At 39.8% G+C, this 17,292-nt stretch overlaps 2 protein-coding genes across 5 annotated transcripts in view; one reads left to right on the forward strand and one right to left on the reverse strand.

The window, feature by feature from the left end:
- Positions 1 to 887: 887 nt before the first annotated feature.
- Positions 888 to 11,503, reverse strand: armc10 (armadillo repeat containing 10). Its single transcript, XM_088644963.1, has 6 exons — positions 11,101 to 11,503; positions 9,521 to 9,666; positions 8,194 to 8,328; positions 7,621 to 7,797; positions 5,600 to 5,671; positions 888 to 3,328 (listed from the first exon to the last, which is right to left on the reverse strand). The coding sequence occupies exons 1-6, from the start codon at positions 11,372 to 11,374 to the stop codon at positions 3,077 to 3,079; spliced, it is 1,056 nt and encodes a 351-aa protein (XP_088501089.1). The 5' UTR covers positions 11,375 to 11,503; the 3' UTR covers positions 888 to 3,076.
- Positions 11,504 to 11,624: 121 nt separating this feature from the next.
- fbxl13 (F-box and leucine-rich repeat protein 13) overlaps positions 11,625 to 17,292 on the forward strand; it is a 73,194-nt gene continuing 67,526 nt past the window's right edge. For all 4 annotated transcript variants that reach the window (XM_088644948.1, XM_088644945.1, XM_088644946.1 and 1 more), the window contains exons 1-2: positions 11,625 to 11,964; positions 12,867 to 12,958. In XM_088644948.1, coding sequence (XP_088501074.1) covers positions 11,890 to 11,964; positions 12,867 to 12,958 — 167 coding nt within the window. In that variant the 5' untranslated portion in view covers positions 11,625 to 11,889. The remainder of the gene's footprint in view (positions 11,965 to 12,866; positions 12,959 to 17,292) is intronic.

The following is a 17,292-nucleotide window of genomic DNA, read 5'->3' on the forward strand; positions in this document are numbered from 1 at the left end:
GTTAAAAAATGTATACTAAAATATGTAATGAACACCTAGGGTAATTTCAAAGGATAAGTACAGTAAGAATTTCTGTTATGACATGGGAGCAAAATGCTCATCTAAACAACTTAGGAATAATTGAGTACATTTGGCATAAAATCTGTTTCAAACTGTTTTGGGAGAAAGCTTTTTATAAAATGTAAATTTATATCCACTATATCATTTAAAAGTTTCATGAAAACTTAACTATATTCAACATAATTCAGGAATCACTACATTTTTCAATGTTTCTCTCTTAGAATTGCTTCAAATTCTTACTCTATTACGAATGCTCATGAATGACCTTCCGACACAGAATGTTTAGGTACGTAAATTTATAATGAATTAAGATTTAGAAAGCATGAAGTTAGAAGAAAATTTTAGTACTACCCCCATACTCCTGACATATTTTGATTAAAACTTTTTTTTTAACCGAAAGTCATTAGTGTTAAAAATGCCCTGTCTGGAGCCTCGGTTTTTCGTTCTGCTTTGAATTTTGAAGTTATGACATTTGCAGTGTACAATATGAATGTAAATAAGGCAGTATTTCGTTGTATAGAGTATTTTAGCACAATCTGAGCTTTTGTATTTGTTGAAAATAAAAAAAACTCCATACTTTGCTTGCGACTCCTTCATTAAATTTGAAAACAGGTCAACGCACTTCTGGGCACTGTATTTCACTTTGTATAACTGTTCACAGACTGAGCGATTTGTCAACTCCATATGGCCTCCAGCAGCCTCTTTAAAAGCAATTGTTAGTATATTTCTAACCTCATACTTCTCTATAATTTATAATTAGAATATGCCCTCATAAACCGGGCACAGAATAAACAGTATCATATGAAAAGCCCAAACCAAGAGTTGCATCCAGTTACAAATCCTCAAGGATCTTTAATTCTTCAGAACAAAGTACAACTACAAAACAAAAATGTTGTAATATTATCCATATAAAGTCTGGATAATAATATGAAATTAACATTTTTTTTAGATTTTATTCTTTAGTCCAGCATTAAAGCATGTATATTTTAAAGGGATGCTACAGTACATATCTGAAATGACCCATTTTGGCTCCCATGGCCAAGCTTCTCCTCTGGGAGCTCTTCTGGAAGAGCGGTTTGAGACAGCTGGGGACAGGGCTCCGTGCTTCATGCTGATGGTCACCTGGGATAAAAACCTGACGGAGGTGTGAGGATGCCCCATGTGCAAGTGCCCCTCGAGGCAAAATGATAACACAGCGCTCATGATCTTAAACCATGCAAGTACAGGTAGTGGACAACACCAACAGAAACATCTGGAACAATGAGAGATACCAAGAATACTGAAGGAGAGGGCTACCACACACAGGTGTGGCTTTTATTAAGCAAATGACATCCCAGCATAAATGGAGTCGTATATAAAAATGCTGGCCAGGCCTGGCTGCCTATAATAGCACGGCTGCAACGAGACCTCGGTGACTTTTAAAGAGGAGTGACTAGCAGGGAGAGTTTGGCAGGAGCTTCAATGACCAAGACCGCTCAGCTTGCTGATGTTCATGAGTCTAAGGTGATGTCAGCATGGAAAGACATCATCAACCGGGACGGGGGTGGGGGGGTGGAACTGCATTCTCTAAGATTGCGATATCCCTGCATTCATTCAAAGTGCACAGCAAAACAGGCTAGTTTAATCAAAAAACTGTATGGTGAACTATACAGAGCAGGATACAGTGAACAAACCACTCATCACGCCAGGCAAATCACACCTGCAGGTTTACTAGTGAAGAGCTCATCCTTCACCATGTTCTCGACAAACATACAGGTGAATGTGCCTAAAGAAATCTACAGGGCTGAGTGCGTGGGTCCAACAGAGAAGGAACCTTGTTGTTATTTAATGTTGTGGGGAACAGTTTTCTGGCATGGCTTAGGTGCACTCAATCCCTTAAGAGACAAGGTTAATGCTAATCGCTACTTAGTGCTACTTTCCTGTATGTACAGTGCCTCATCCACAGAGCAGGTGTGCTCGTCCTGTGGTTCCTGTATGTTTCCATTTTGTCTTCCTTTCCAAACAGTTTTTAAATAAGAGGTGCTGAAAATTAATTCCAGCCCCACCTACCACAAAAAAAAGCCAGATGTGTCTTTGGGAAAACCTGTCACAAGCATCAGTGGAAAGTATGATGGTAGAAATGTAAAGCGACAGCTTGATGGAAGTCTTGCCACCTGGGCTGATGTTTTCCAACCATCATGGCCTTCTCAGTCACCAGCTCTAAACCCAGTCAATCACTTATGGGATATTCTGGAATGGTCCCCGTGACAACGGATCTCACCTCCACCAACCAGGTGCTATACCAACAGGCTGACAGAACCAAGGACCAAGACCTTTCCGAAACATGAGACATGCTTGCTTTCCCTTTGTCATTAAATTAATTCCACAATAAACTTCCACCCGATCCAAATATCGAAACTCTCAAATTGACATACACATCCCAGAGGATTTCCTCAAGACTCTGACACACGAGCCAAGGGGCACAGGGATAAATACATGCAAGTGCATTTAAAAGCAGGAACAGGAAGCACTTCTTTACCCAGAGAGTTGTGGGAATCTGGAACAAGCTACCCAGCCATGTGGTTGAAGCCGATACTTTGAGACACTTACTGTTTTGGCTTTGTTCAAGAGATGGCTAGGAGAGATCCTTGGATCAATTAACTGCTATAAAACAAATGGCCTCCTCATGTTTGTAACCTCTCTCGTGTCTTTATGGATCGCTTTCTCATGGAAGAATGGTGCAGCACCCCTCCCAGGGAATTCCAGACACTTGTAGACTCTCTGCCACAGCACAAACAGGCCTTGCTGGTGGTCCATTGGTGTTTCCAGTTTTTTTCGTCCACTACCTGTACTGTTTCCATTTTCCTTTGCAAACACAGTTCTTTAAATAAGAGGCACTGAAAATTAACTCCAGCACCACATACCACCGAAAAAAGCCTGATGTGTCTTTGGGAGACCCTGTCACAAGCGTCAGTGGAAAGGCAAATGGTTGGCCAGCTAGAAATGAGAGGGGCGGTTTTTCGATGTGATGTGTACGTCAAGTGAAAAATCGTGCCACCTGCGCGGTCACCTCCGTGTCAGGGTGACAGAGGAGCAGTGACAGTTTGCCGGGGAGCTGGGAGGAGTCCCCAAACAGCACCGAGTACAGCGAGTCTTTGCTGCGTTTCAGAGCCTCCTTGGTGGGAGTGGAAGGCGTCCAGTTCGTCAAATTCCCCACAAAGGTCAGCACTCGGCAGAGGACGGCTGCGACCGTGCCGCTGTCAAACAACAAGACCAGAGAGGCTGGCGCCTGGAAAACACAACACAGACAACACTTCCGATAAGCACAATCCCAGGCACTGCTCTCTCTGCATCACATCAGGGTGAGCGGACGAATGGCAAACAAAGTTATCCCGTTATTAAACCAAAGGCGAGGGTTTTAGCTGACATATCAAGAAAAGATCTAAGAAAGCCTATGTATAAAATACCCACAGTCAAATGAGAGTTTTTTTTTACAGTATTTAAGGCATTTTCTTTCATGCTGTAAATAAAGTTATAGTATATTGTGTCTTTTTTACATCTTGAAATGTTTAACTTCTAAATTGTTTATATGACTTTGGTGAACTTGAAACACTGAACCACTCCAAAATAACTTGATGTGCATGTGAGAAAGGAACTGTTTGACTCCAGAGCCAGTGTAGTCTGGTGACATGGTGGTGTGCCTTATTATTGGGTGTACTATGGAAGTTTGGCAAGGCACACATGAGAAAAAAAAATCATCTTGAAATATTGTTTCCATATATTAGTTTTGTGAAGTAGCCCAAGTGCTGCGGTACACAGTCAGCGTATACTAGAGACAGAGGCTGCTGTGGAAGCTGTATGTGGCGCAAGTTCAGATTTTCATGTTTGATGGACAGAGAACATCTGAGAGCATCTGAGCAAGAGCTCTGGAGATCTCCGTTATCCATGTTGACCTGCCAGGAAAAGTAGAATATGCACGCTGGGCAAACTCAGATTAAGTGCTGAAAAAAGGTTTTAAATATCAGCGATGTCCTTGGGCCATTGTAACCCGATGAGCTTGTTGCATTGTTGCTTGCCCATCTTGTTACTGTTCTCATGTTCCTTCTTAAAATCAAAATCAAAATTGTATCTTAAGAAATATATTTGATTACAAAATGTGATGGAAGTATAAGAATGACAGATCTAAAATTAAAACAACCTCAGGCGCCGCACCCTTGCTGTTGACATGCCTGTGCACGTTTCAATCCGATGCTCAGTAAGAAAGCCGCGGTAGGTTTTAAAGTAGGTTATGTTGGGTGACGTAGTGGAGGGACTGAGAGCACTGCAGCCTCACAGCTCTCGAGTCTGCTTTCCCTGTGTCCAAAGGGGCTTCCTCCTCCCCGCTGGCTGGGTTATACCGACCCTGAGCACCGGCATGTGCCCTGCACTCCCACCTTGCGCTCTGTGCTTTCAGGAGAGGCTCCAGGTCTCCATGACACTTACCAGTCATGAGTGGCTTTCCTATAACGGATGGAAGTGCCAATGTGTGTCCATAAATCTGGCATAGTTTTGTCAAACCTATCCAACCCAAAATAAATGACAATGAGGGACAGTCCAATGATTTGTATTGATATGTGCCACAGTATTAAGAATACCTTAATACTATGGATTACTATGTAGCCCCTGGACTGTTCACCACTCAGTTCAGTTACAGGCCGTGACAGGAGAGGGTAGAAGTGTTGGTGCAGGAGTCTGGCTGCAAACACTAGACCTAAACTCTTTATTGAGTGGGAGGTATGAATTGGCCTAATGCAGTAAAGAATAACAGGTTAAGAGGTGAATGGCTGGTATGGGAGTTTTTTAAACTGCTGAAGTTTTAAATGTTCTCCAAGCTGGTATTGAGACCTCATCTGCAATGTTAATTTATCTACAGTACAACTTTTATTTATTTCAGTTGGTGTCTGACCTAGACTCGAACAAGTCGCTGAATTTGTGATAACATTAATCCTCTACTATGATATGACTGGCCAGAAAAAAACAAATGGTTCTCTAGCTACACCAATGCAGCTGTCCTAGGCAATAAAATAAAATACTGATATTGAAGTCAATTAGGCTTAAAGTGCTTGCAGTAGAATATATTAAAACAGCACTCTCTAAAATCTGGAAATTGACTAATTTTACACCCGGTCAGTAAAGAGCCCTTAACAGCCTCACTTTGTTCTGCTTGTCTGAGAAGATTAAGTGATCAGAGCAGAAGGGCAGGCACATAACACGAACCACGGCTCTGAACAAGCCCGCTGTGACACGGACAGCATTCCACAGTGTGTCATGTGTGCAGCTTTGTCCTAACTGGCAGTCAAGTAAGGTTACTGCCAGGAGTATTCCCTCCAGTCAAGGCTGAGCTGTGACAGCAGGTGTGCGGAATGTACTGTGTTTCTGAGGCTATGTTCCAGGACTGGTCATGGGAATGGGCAAGGATCCAGTCTTGCCCTTTCCCAGCGCAATACAGTCACAAAGTTTCAAAGCAAAGAGCCTCTGTGGGACTTGGGGCTGCATTCGAAAGAAAAGAGAAAAAGCTTGCCTGGGCTCTCAGGATATCGTCCACCATTTCGGGATTAGCAGATAAATTCACCAGTACCTTGAGCACCTGAGTCTGGAAGGAACAAAGCAAATGTATTTTTATTCAGTGCTTGTGCTGTACATTTTTGTAAATGCATTGCTCAGAAAATTATGTGGGTTAGACAATTAAATGTGAATTATCTATTTAAAACCTGTGGTGAGAGGCAAACAAAAAAATCAAGAGAACAGCTCCCCCTTGTGGCTCTCCCTATATGTAGGCGTGATCACTCCACGGGGGCCTCAGGAGACGAAAGACCAAATTTCAGTTTTCTACATACCGAACTCATAATAAATTCTGTGCTCCCTTTGTGAAAATGGGAGCTCTACTTAGCATCAATTTCGGTGTAACAAAGAGCAATTGACACCATTAGACAACATTAGCGACATTAAATGATAAAATGACAAGGTGCTTCTGGGTTACAATATAGCCCAGTCAAGTTAGCTACCTTTTAGTGATATTTTTCTACAGCATTACTGATTTTTTTAGTTTCACAAGACTTCATGTGTCTGGGAAAAAATTAACAATTATATCAGTTAAAGTACTTTAGTACTTTTTCTCTCCTTAAAATTTCCCTTATTTTTATTCTGCTTTGAGAGAAGCAGGAAGTCAGCCCACTCAGAAATGATTAACTATTCCATCCATCCTTTCTCTAACCTTTTTTATCCAATACAGGTCGTGGGGAAAGCCAACGGATCCAAATCAGAATACATCCCCGACTAGAAAACAGTCCATCACAGGGGACACACAGACACACACCCACACCAGGGCCAGTTTTCCCAGAAGCCAGTTAACCTACCAGTATGTCTTTGTATTGCAGAAGGAAACCAGAGTACCCTGATTAAAACCACGTCAACATTGGGATAACATACAAACTCCATGCAAATAGCACCCCAGGTCCAAAACTAAGCCCTGTTCATCAGCACTGAGAGGCAGTAATGCTAACCACTGTTCGGCTCCAGCTTAATTTTCATTTGAGCTATTTAATGGATGTACATTCTGTATAATCCATAGGGAAACACTTTTACAAAATGGAAACAACTGAAGCTCTTTTTAGATTACATTATCAGTGATAGGCAGCAAACTGTTGGCCACAGTGGCATGGGAGTTGACACTAATGCCTCAGCGTGTGTTTGCGTTGGACTGGCATCCCACCCAGGGAGGAATCCCTCTGTACAACCTATGCTTCTGGGACAGGCTCTAAGTTGCAGTGACCTTTCTCCAAAAGAAGTGGCTTTCCAACAACGAATGAATGAAGCCTAATTTGAATTCATGACTGAATACTCATCACTGAGCACGAATCTTTTCCTGTTGGATCATGCCTTCATACTGCCGAAAGAGTTCAGGTTTGATAAAGAACTGAAGAAAGCAAGAATGTAACACGTGTTCCTATTGAATTCTCTGCCTAAATAATGCCTTTTAACACTTTTGTATTACGCCCTTTTCACTTAAAATTGATATAATATGTCTGAGCACTTTCAGAGCTTTTTAATTAGTTTTTAATTAAATTGAATTTTCATGATGTTTCCCATGACACTGTCTAGACTGGAAGAAGTATTCAATAATCTTGCCTCGGAGCAAGGGCTCCGTATACTCTCTCAGAATATAACACTTCCTGATTGGCCTGCACCTTCATGGCCATAAAAACCCGCCTTCACAGACGTCACCATTGACGTACTCTTACCATGTGCCTAGTTTTAATCCTTCTAAGAAAGGCACACATCACAGTCAGTTGTTATAATGCAAAACTTTAAGCAAGGCTTGTCTGTTCCGCTTTTCCTCTTCAACAAACCATATAAACAACCTTTAGCTTTATGTTACTAAAAAATGAGCTCAATAAATACATCTCATAACAGATTTCAGGTGTTGAGTGTGACATATTTATGTGCTGGTGTCATAACCACACCAAGAATACGGTATTATTTCAACACTTTTTTATTACTCCTTTGATTCCTTCCTCACCACTAAAGAATGGAAAGGCATACCTGTAATCCTTCATTGCCTACAACCAACAGCGAAAGAAAGAGAGTAATCGAGTTCCTCATCATGTGGTGGTAGTCGTTTGTGACCGATAGGTTAGTCAGCAGTCTTAATGCAGCCAGCTGTATATCTGAATTCACAGCAGAAATCTCAATCATTTCCAGTACCTTTGGAATATATTCCTATAGGGAAAATCCAAATGTAACTGTCAGGTAGAATATACATTAAGACAAAAAGTGATAGACAATACAACCCATTCATATCTAATGCACAGCTTGTATAAACATGAAATCAGATGAAATTACAAAGGTTCAAGCACTTCTGTAGCAGTGTATTAGAATTTTCTAATACGTGATCATTGAAAGATTTCATTTAAGCTCTATGAAATGGATGACTATCATTCATTTATCCACTATGACTTACAGCATTAATAAGACTTCAGAAATGAAATAATAATGATAATGAAATAAAATCTTTATAAAGAAAAGACAGAAAAGCTGAAAGATGGAACAGTGAGGCGCTCAGACTAGATTAGACTCCCTGAGCAGCGGCAGCTTTGTGAATCATAGCAGACGTACCTTCAGTTGTTCCTGGTTTTTGGCATTCATGCTCAGGTTGTTCAGAGCATTTAAGGCCTGGACTCGGATGCTAAACACAGGATCTGACAAAAGGTTTCCTATGATTTTAAGGCCACCCATTTCACGAATAAAGTCCTGCAGTCGGAAAAAACAGATACAATCTTTATCCATTCTCCAGGATGACTACTTCACCACAAAAGCACTTCTCACAACCATTACTGTATATAAGATGAACGAGAACAAAGATTCCCCTCCGAATACATGAAACCGCAACATTTTGCCTTAAAAAAAACTCTTGGTAGTGCTGATTGTTGAAGAATGTTCCCTGTGAAAGCGTCTGCCTTCTTCCTTGTGGATTAAGACTAGGAGAAAGACTAAGAGTTCAGCATGAGCATGAAACCAGACATTCATTGGACCTGGAAGACACTCAATGTTTTGCACTTGCGATATTCAACTCCCTTATTTATTCCACTGCTGTGCTTTTTTTTAACCACACACTATCTACCCGAGAGGTGTCTATTCCTGGTCCCGGAGGGTGGGTGTGTCTGCAGGTTTCCTAGGTCTCTTCATAGCAGGGGCACCCGAAAGGTGAGAAGCTGTGAAAGTTGTCCAGTTAGGTCAGCAACCAGCTGGTTCAGCTCAATAAGAGCCGAGCTGGAATGTAAACCTGCAAACACAAAGGTCCAGCAGGATCTAGACTGGACAGCCCAGATCTGCTCTGTATACGATATGCACTTATTTGTATTGTGCTGTTTTGTGACGTTAAAAGACTTCTCCTTCTGGAGCTGCATTGTAATTACCACACTGCTAAGTACCAGCAGTTTACCTTTCCTGCAGGCACTATATTTCTGACAATATATTGTAAGTTTGTGATTAAATATATAATCTACAGGTATGTGTTATTAAGCAGCTATAGTGTTTAGCAATTTAGTGTCTTGGGTGGATAAGTCTCTGGGCTCTTAACGGGTGGATTGTGTCCCTATTGCAGACGCTGGTGTTGTACCTTAAGGGAAGCACTTTATCCCAGTTGCTTCAGTTCTCCCAGCTGTATGAATGGGGACCAGTACTGTGGGGCGGGAATCCCTGTAATGGACTGGTGACCTGTCCAGGAGAGTCACATGCTCTCTTGTCCAGTTAACACGATGGAAACCAGGATAAGCAGACCCAGTGACCCAGTGTTGCTCGGCTATGGAAATTATCTGCCTTTATAGTGAGTTATTTGTAAGATGCCCTTGAGCATAAAATACAAATGATCCCTGATCCTCTGGCCTCAGGAATCACTCAGTATTCCGGAGGCCTATAGCCTGAATTAATCTACATGTGGTACCTGGTTCACAGAAAAGGCTGCACTGTTGCCCAGAGTGACAAGTATTTGCATTCTTTCAGATGTGTCAGGATTACTCTGCAGCAGAGAAAGAAGCATCTCTAGATGCTGTGGGTCCAGCTTTCCAGGAGTTTTTGAGAGTATTTCACCTGCAAATTACAAGCACAGGTAAAACAGCAAGTTAGAAATGCGCTTTAAATTCTTGGGAAATATTTGGCAGACCTAAATACCTATTAATGCCAGGGAGGATAAAAAGATCATCACCGCACTGGAGTTTCATCCTTTACAAACTCTACAGTAATCAAGAGTCAGAAGTCCAAATATTTAATTTTAGATCCACTAGTCTGTTCATGCACATTTATTCAAAAGAAAGTAAAGTGTGTGGAGTATCCAGCACCTAGTACTGGCTATACACAAGAGCTTAAGGAACTTCAAAATTAACAGGTGAATAGAATACATCTGTTTGTTTGTTTTTGAGAGGATATGGTTGTTTTCTTTAAATATTTTTGTGATTTCCACTAAGGACAGACATCCTTATGATCTGCTCTTGATGTAGCTTTCTCATTTACACTACACTTTCTACACTACCAAAAACTTGTATTATCATTATTGTATTGTATCTACAAGTAGTTTAAGTAAAGAAACAGATGGTCAGAAGGTTTTAATTCTGAACATGTGCACTTATGCTATTTGTTTTTCTGGTTTTTCCATTTTCTATATATTAAACCGCATCTTTGTACTGTTGAGAAACTGCACATGATTCAGAATCACATACAGTGTGTGGTCACATTGTTAGGTACATCTACCCAATAGCACGTTGGTCTTCCATCTCCCCTTAAACTGCCTGGACTTGTTGGGGCTTGGACTCAACAAGGTGGAAAAAGTGCTGCACAGGGATACAGGCCCATGTCGACTCCAATGTGTCACATAGTTGTTGCAACTGCAAATTAGCTGGTGATGGATCTCTACTCCGAATAACTCTGTCCATTATCCCACAGGTGCTTGACTGGACTGAAATCTAGTGACTTAGGAGGCATTACATTAAACTGAATTCCCGTGTTCAGTGTCACTTAAGTCTTTTGTCTTGCCCACTCTCCCTCTGAATCGCACACACGCGACCCGGAGATACTGTACCTGACTACGTGCTTTAAATAGCATCGTCTGCACGATGATGTCTCTGATTAAGCCCTCAAGTACATGGGAAGGGATATGTACAGTACGTAATAAACTGGCCGCTCAGCGTATGTCACTACGAACTTTGCACAATGTGAGAGCATCACTTCAAGCTCAGCATTAATCACTCTGACTGTACCACTAAGTCGGTAATACTACATTCATTATTTCAGTGCGGTTCCAGTATAAACATGCTCACACTTCGGTATGTAATATATTCAATAATTCACAGAACCACGTGAGCTGCCCAGAAAATTGTCCTGTTTCATCTGTAAAATGGTGTCAGCAACAATCTTTAGCGCCAGAGAGTTTATTTTACTTCGTGATCCATTTGAGGAAATAACAACAACAGGACACGAAAGAGTACAGAGCAGGTGCACGTAGACTTGTTTAGTAAGAGACAGACTTACGCGATGAACCATCGCCTGTACGAACATCTCTCCCACGAATCGAAGAAAACTCGAACACTTTTTCCAGCAAACTCCCAGGCAAAACCGCTTTCCTGGATTCATCTTTTCCTGAGCAATGTTCATTTACACCATCGATATTTCGGGATTGATTAGCCCGATTCCTACTTGCAGTCACTAGTTTGTAAATCCCGTAAGTGGCTCCAGCCCCGGCCAGTAACCCCAGCAACACCTTCATTTTACACGGGCTGGGAGCCACACTGGCATCGTCAGCCATCGTGGACTCGAGATCTGACTCATAAGAGCACAAGGTTGATCAAATACTTATTTATATGGTAAGCTTCAGCGAAACAAACAATTTCCGAACAGCATGTTGACAGTTCAGTTGCGACATGACTCAAATCAAACAGAAGGGTGAACGAACGTTTTCACGGGGTTTTTCTAACTGAATCTCTCGGATTCTGAATTGCTCATCTTGAAATACTGTATGAAGTGGATTATTCAAATTGGTATTTTTAGAGCCTAGTAATCGACTATGTCGTAAATATAATAATTAAAACGAAAGAGTATCAATATAGTGTATGGTAATTCCACGTGCATTAACCGAAGCTCATAAGCAGCATGTTAAAGGCTGCCATCAAGGAGTTCCAGACACGGGGATTATTTTCGTTTGGCCAGCGGCGTGGCCAGAGCCAATTTAGTTACTTAGTGACTGTAAACAGACTTGAGTTTTCAAGAGGGAGTTTAGAAAATACGAAAAACTTGTAGTATCGTACGTTTTGAAAGAGAGAAATGGATAATTTGCAACAAGCAGATCCGGTCTTGAGAAAATACATCATGCAACACTCACTTCCTGAGATCTATAAAGTAGGGTGGACGTTTCTGTGTTTTCCAGTATAGACTTTTATTACAATTATTTTACTGAATAACACGCTGTACTGACATCCATAAGGGGTACCTTCCATGGTCTTTAGCTTTGCAAAACGTAATATAATTTACTTATCATTAAGCTTTCAGCGTTCGAGAGACAACACTTGTATAATATAATACATTAAACATGTTTAATATATAATAGAATGTATTTAAAAAGTTAAATTAATCTGGTGTGCATCCCAAAATTGTAATTTCCTATTACTAGCTTCATGGCAACAATTGGATATATCTACCTACTCCAGTACTTTTCTGGAATTCCTGTTCCCTTGATCTAATTAATACACCAGTGAAGTGCGAACAAGGATCCAGTGCCGAGAGTATCCAAGAATAAAGTCAATATGTATAGACAGTTACATCTCCACTAAGGCAGAGAACACACCAGGCACTCTTTACTGCACAGGTTTCACTTATTCTGGCTTTCTAGTACATAAAATACTGGCGTGGAAAATTACAAAGTACTGTAGTCTGGCAAACACGAAAGGTGTGGCATTCAATTGCATATATGTAATCGGTAATGGCATTTCACCAGGCATGATGAATTGCTTCCATTTTAACGTGATAAACTGTATATTTTCTATATTTGTATATTGCATTGTTAAGCGCCTTGGGGAAACCTTGTTGTGAAAGGCGCTATATATAAGTATATATAAGTAAACTGAATTGAATAGAATATATATTAGACGATTTTTAGGTGTGAATCAAGCGAAAAGGGTAGAAACACTACTGTAATTTGTAACCTGTATTAGGTTTATGTATTGCTTTGTCCTGAGGTGCGTTTTCTCTAAATTTTCACGATAATGGAATAATGGATATATATTTTTTTTTTTTATCGACAGGCGTTGTTATCCGGGTTATGTGTTGTGTGCCCTGCAAATCCGTTACAGTTCTTGGAAGAGAAAATCAAAGAGTTTCAGGAAAATGGGAACTGGTAGGTAAATTTGGAATAGATGGGACATTTTATTCAATGGAATGGTTTAGGACAAATCTGGAAGAATCCTTACAGAGTGAAATACTGTACTGTACATGTGAGCGGCCGTTACCCCATCAGGCCGATGTATGCGCAGTGAAAGCCCTGCCTGTTTGTGACGGGGATCAATACCAGTTCCAGGTGGATATTTCTTGGGAGTTTTGATTAAACCAAAGAACGCACAACTGACGTCTAATTAAGCTCTGAGAGTTTTGTTGATCCCATTAACTATAGGTAAGGTCAAAAAAGGTTTTACCTGTGTCCATGTCATCAATAATTAGTTAAATAAAGTGTTTAAGAGTAGAGATGGAAAAATATCCTCAATGGCTGAATTTGAACAATCCCTGAGATTAGAAGTTAAACTGCGCATAAAGAAGGTTATAGAAATTCCACTAGAGGGCACCGTTCTCACCTTAATTGTTAAAGCAGCATCTGTAGAGTTACACGTGCTCTTAAGAACATTGTAAAACAGCCTATAGGACATATAAACACATTACACACGCATACTGTACTACACGCCACGTAGTGAATGAACGTTAGAAACGAGATAATTTTCCTCCGGCTCTGTTATAATTTCGCCATGCAGTGTATTAACCATACCCAGTATAATTTTACCATACACCACAATGCAGTATTGCATAATGTTTCAGCTGTGTGTCTAAAGATTCCTTATAGCTTTGCTCAGTTTATAAAGGGAGCAAACACATGTAATGTTCTCTTTTAGAGGCATGAGAGTATGCTTCATCAGCGACAGGTTTACAATATATAATAACTTTATTTACAGTAAGATAAATTACATCTGCATTTTGAAATAAATTGACTGTAGTATTCTGAAATAACAAATACTGATGTCTATATTCAGTCTTTGTGTGGAACCTTCTAGGACTGGCAAGACTCCCAAACATATTTGAATTACACTGTCAAAGGTGCCCAGGAAATAAAATATTGTTTTTGGTCTCTTGTTCAACATGCTGGCTTTCATCAACCAGCTCTTCAAAATGGGTTCTGTGGTCAGTCCTTTTTTATTTCTAAAGTTTAATCTTTGTTAATGGGTTCCATCTCAGGTCACATTATTGTTATAAAACTGTTACATAAACTCCCACTGTGAACAGGACATACACTGCTATGAAACACTGAGTTGCTCCCTCAAAGATCATTCTACAGTGGTGGGGGACTGTTTCACAAAGTGAGATGACTTGGTTTAATTTGATGAATTTAGTAAACCTTTTAACAAAAGTCTGGATTTTTAGTTTCATGAAGCAAGACTGAATTGTATCTGGTTAAGTAACTATAGCAACATATCCTCTACTCTTAACCTGCTCCAGGGCAGGTTAATTCAAATATAGTGACAGTATGTCATGTAATAAGTAAAGTGGTGTATGCATTTGTTTGCATTTCTTGACAATATAAACCATCAAACGGGGGTTTCTTGAAATACAGATCTAGTATATACAGTATCTGGTAATATTCTTTTTTATGTATAATAAAAAAGGTGTTCTGGACTGCAAAGTCATCCTCATTAAAGCCCCCATATGGTCAAATTTCTTTTTAAAAGAGAATCTATTCACAGCATCAACTTACAGATAATAAAATTGTATTGTGAAAATATGAACATTGATCACTCAAAAGCCAAAACTATAAAAACTATCATTAATTTCCATCAAAAGATGTTTTAAACATGTCTGCCTACAATGGGTGTTACGTACTGTAGACTTTCCATCATGTAAGTTTCCACCATCACATTGTTTCCTATGTTATCAAATGATCTGTGATGCATAGTGTTGCATCAGCAACATTTACATGACTCTGTCCAGGGGTTTCTCCAGGCAGGGCATGCGTCATCATTATTGCATGCACTGTGCTGCATAGCATTGCTGCCCTTAGGAAGGAGAAAGTTCCTCCCCTCCACCTGCACGCTGTGATGACCTTCCTCCTATTCATCTGGATCAACAAGGTGGTACAGCTGCGAAAGTGAAACAGTGACAACATTTTTTAAGATATATTTTTTTCTAATTTCATTTAGGCTAAGTTTTTACAATTTTAATTAGGTCTCATTTTTATGTGGCTTAAGACATTCTGTATCTTGGGTGGAAAGTCTAATCTATACTACTTGATGCACACCAAAAAAAAAAAAAAAGACAGTCCCAATCAAGGAATGCATTCTTTGTTGTTTCTTAGTTGTGTTGATGATAATTCGTCTTCCTTCAGTCTTACTCTGCTCATGTTTCTTCTTTTTGGGTAATATTAGGAAACATTTTCAGTCAGAGGACTGCACAGCACTGTATTGCACAGTAGTTTTACAGAAGAACCACATACAACTTTGGATGATATTCTTTTATTGTGTCTTGACTTGCTGCCAGGTCCTCCCATTGTGCTCCAGCTACTGTAAATGCATTAATTACCGATGCATAATAACAAAATCGTACAACCACACAATGGCTTAAAGAGGAGCTCCACGTCAATGCCTCAGTAATGTAAATTAAGTAATTGCCAACACATTATCTTGAGATATTTCCTTGGATTTCATAATTAACTTCAACATTCACTCTGGTTTTTGCAGCGGCCGCAGTATAGTTCCTCGCTATTACAACAGGCTGCATTCACATAGTTTTCCATAAACAGACATAATTCATGGTTATTGGATTAAGACGTGCATTTTTTGCCGTGGTTTTGCTGGCATGAATGAAGGATTCAATGCTCGACCCTCCTGCCAACTGAAGTGTGGCATGCGAGAGCAGTTAGTCAGATTGTTTAAACCTGACTTTCTTTGACTGGATAACTTTAACCACAGTTTGCCTGTATGAAACCAGAGTTATCCCGAAGTCAGTTATCAGGCTAATGCAATCTGAATAATTTATTAAGAAAATCTTGAATAGTTAAACTTGCTTTGTGAAACAGCTCCTTGGAGCAACTGTAAAGGAAGTGTGATCTCCCAATTTGGAGCCTTGTACTAGAAAGTAAGGCCAGACTCCGACGAGTACAAATGATATTCAATTGTATCATTGTATATCGGCTTCAAAAACATGGTTTTCATGTTCACTCCCTATATTTCCTCCCAACATCCAAAGGCCAGCCTTCCCTTACTAGGAATATAAAGCCTTTTTTATAATGAAGTTTATTTTTACACTCAACTTTAACTAAAGCCAATGTGAATTACATTTTAAATCTGTTAATTCTTTTAATTTAATTGAAATATTTTTCTTGTCCTGCATATTTCGATTTTATTATTTTATACATAACACACTGTATATGTTATTTTAACTTGTAAAGTGATGGATAAAGAATAAAAATGTTAGCACACAAATAACAGTATTGAGCTCTCAAACCACATCTGATCATGTCTGATATTCTGCACTCACTATTCTGGAATGTATTTCTTTTAAAAAATGTATATATGTTAGTGTAACATATATATGTTAGTGTAACATATATAACATATAGTGTAATGCACTTTGATTGGATTACATACTGTGTGAGTGTGTTGCTTTTGTCAGTATGTGACACCTGTACATGCAAGTACAGTATATACTGTATACTGTGTATACAGTAATGAATGGGAATGTGAATCTTAATTAGCCCAGGCAGTTTCAGAACACCAGAAAGCACCAGGGCTGCAAAATTGGACATAACCTGCATGCAACAGTGGAATTATTAGCTGGAGGTAAACAGTACTGCTTTCTATCATTGTGAAAAGACTACCATAATAATAGTGACTGCAAACACATGTACACGCTTTTACTGAAAAAGTGATAAAGCATAATACAGTGGCATGGTGGCATAGTGTTTAGCATTGCTGCCTCACTTTCACATGTGCCCCACAACTCAACAGTGCTAAAGCTCTAGTTTCAGTTCTAGTCCTGAGGTTCTATGTGTGTGGAGTATGCTGTATGTTCTCCACATGTGAAACTATATGTGGGTGTCTTCCAGGGGCTTCAGTTTCCTCCTACAGTCAAAAAACATATTTGTAGGTTAATTGGCCCTGGTGTGAGTGTGTGTTTGTGTCTGTACAGTCTGTGTGCTGTAGTAGACTGGCGCCCATTGCTTGCTGGAATAGGCTCCAGCTCCCCTGCCATCCTGTATTGGAAAAAGAGCTTGGAAAGTGGATGGATGATAAAGCATATGTGAGTCTGGGTGGGGTATAAAAGAGAAGACAAAACTGATGCTATATCAGCTTAAAAGCAAAATGAAATCGATGTTATTACGCAATGCGCATAATAATGCTGATATTACAGCATTACAAGTCTTTTAGAAGGCAAAACATAGTTCATATTTAGTGGATATCACAATAATATGGT

The sequence above is a fragment of the Lepisosteus platostomus genome, chromosome 9 (genome assembly GCF_059453375.1).
Source record: "Lepisosteus platostomus isolate fLepPlt1 chromosome 9, fLepPlt1.hap1, whole genome shotgun sequence".
NCBI classification, from domain to species: Eukaryota; Metazoa; Chordata; class Actinopteri; order Semionotiformes; family Lepisosteidae; genus Lepisosteus; species Lepisosteus platostomus.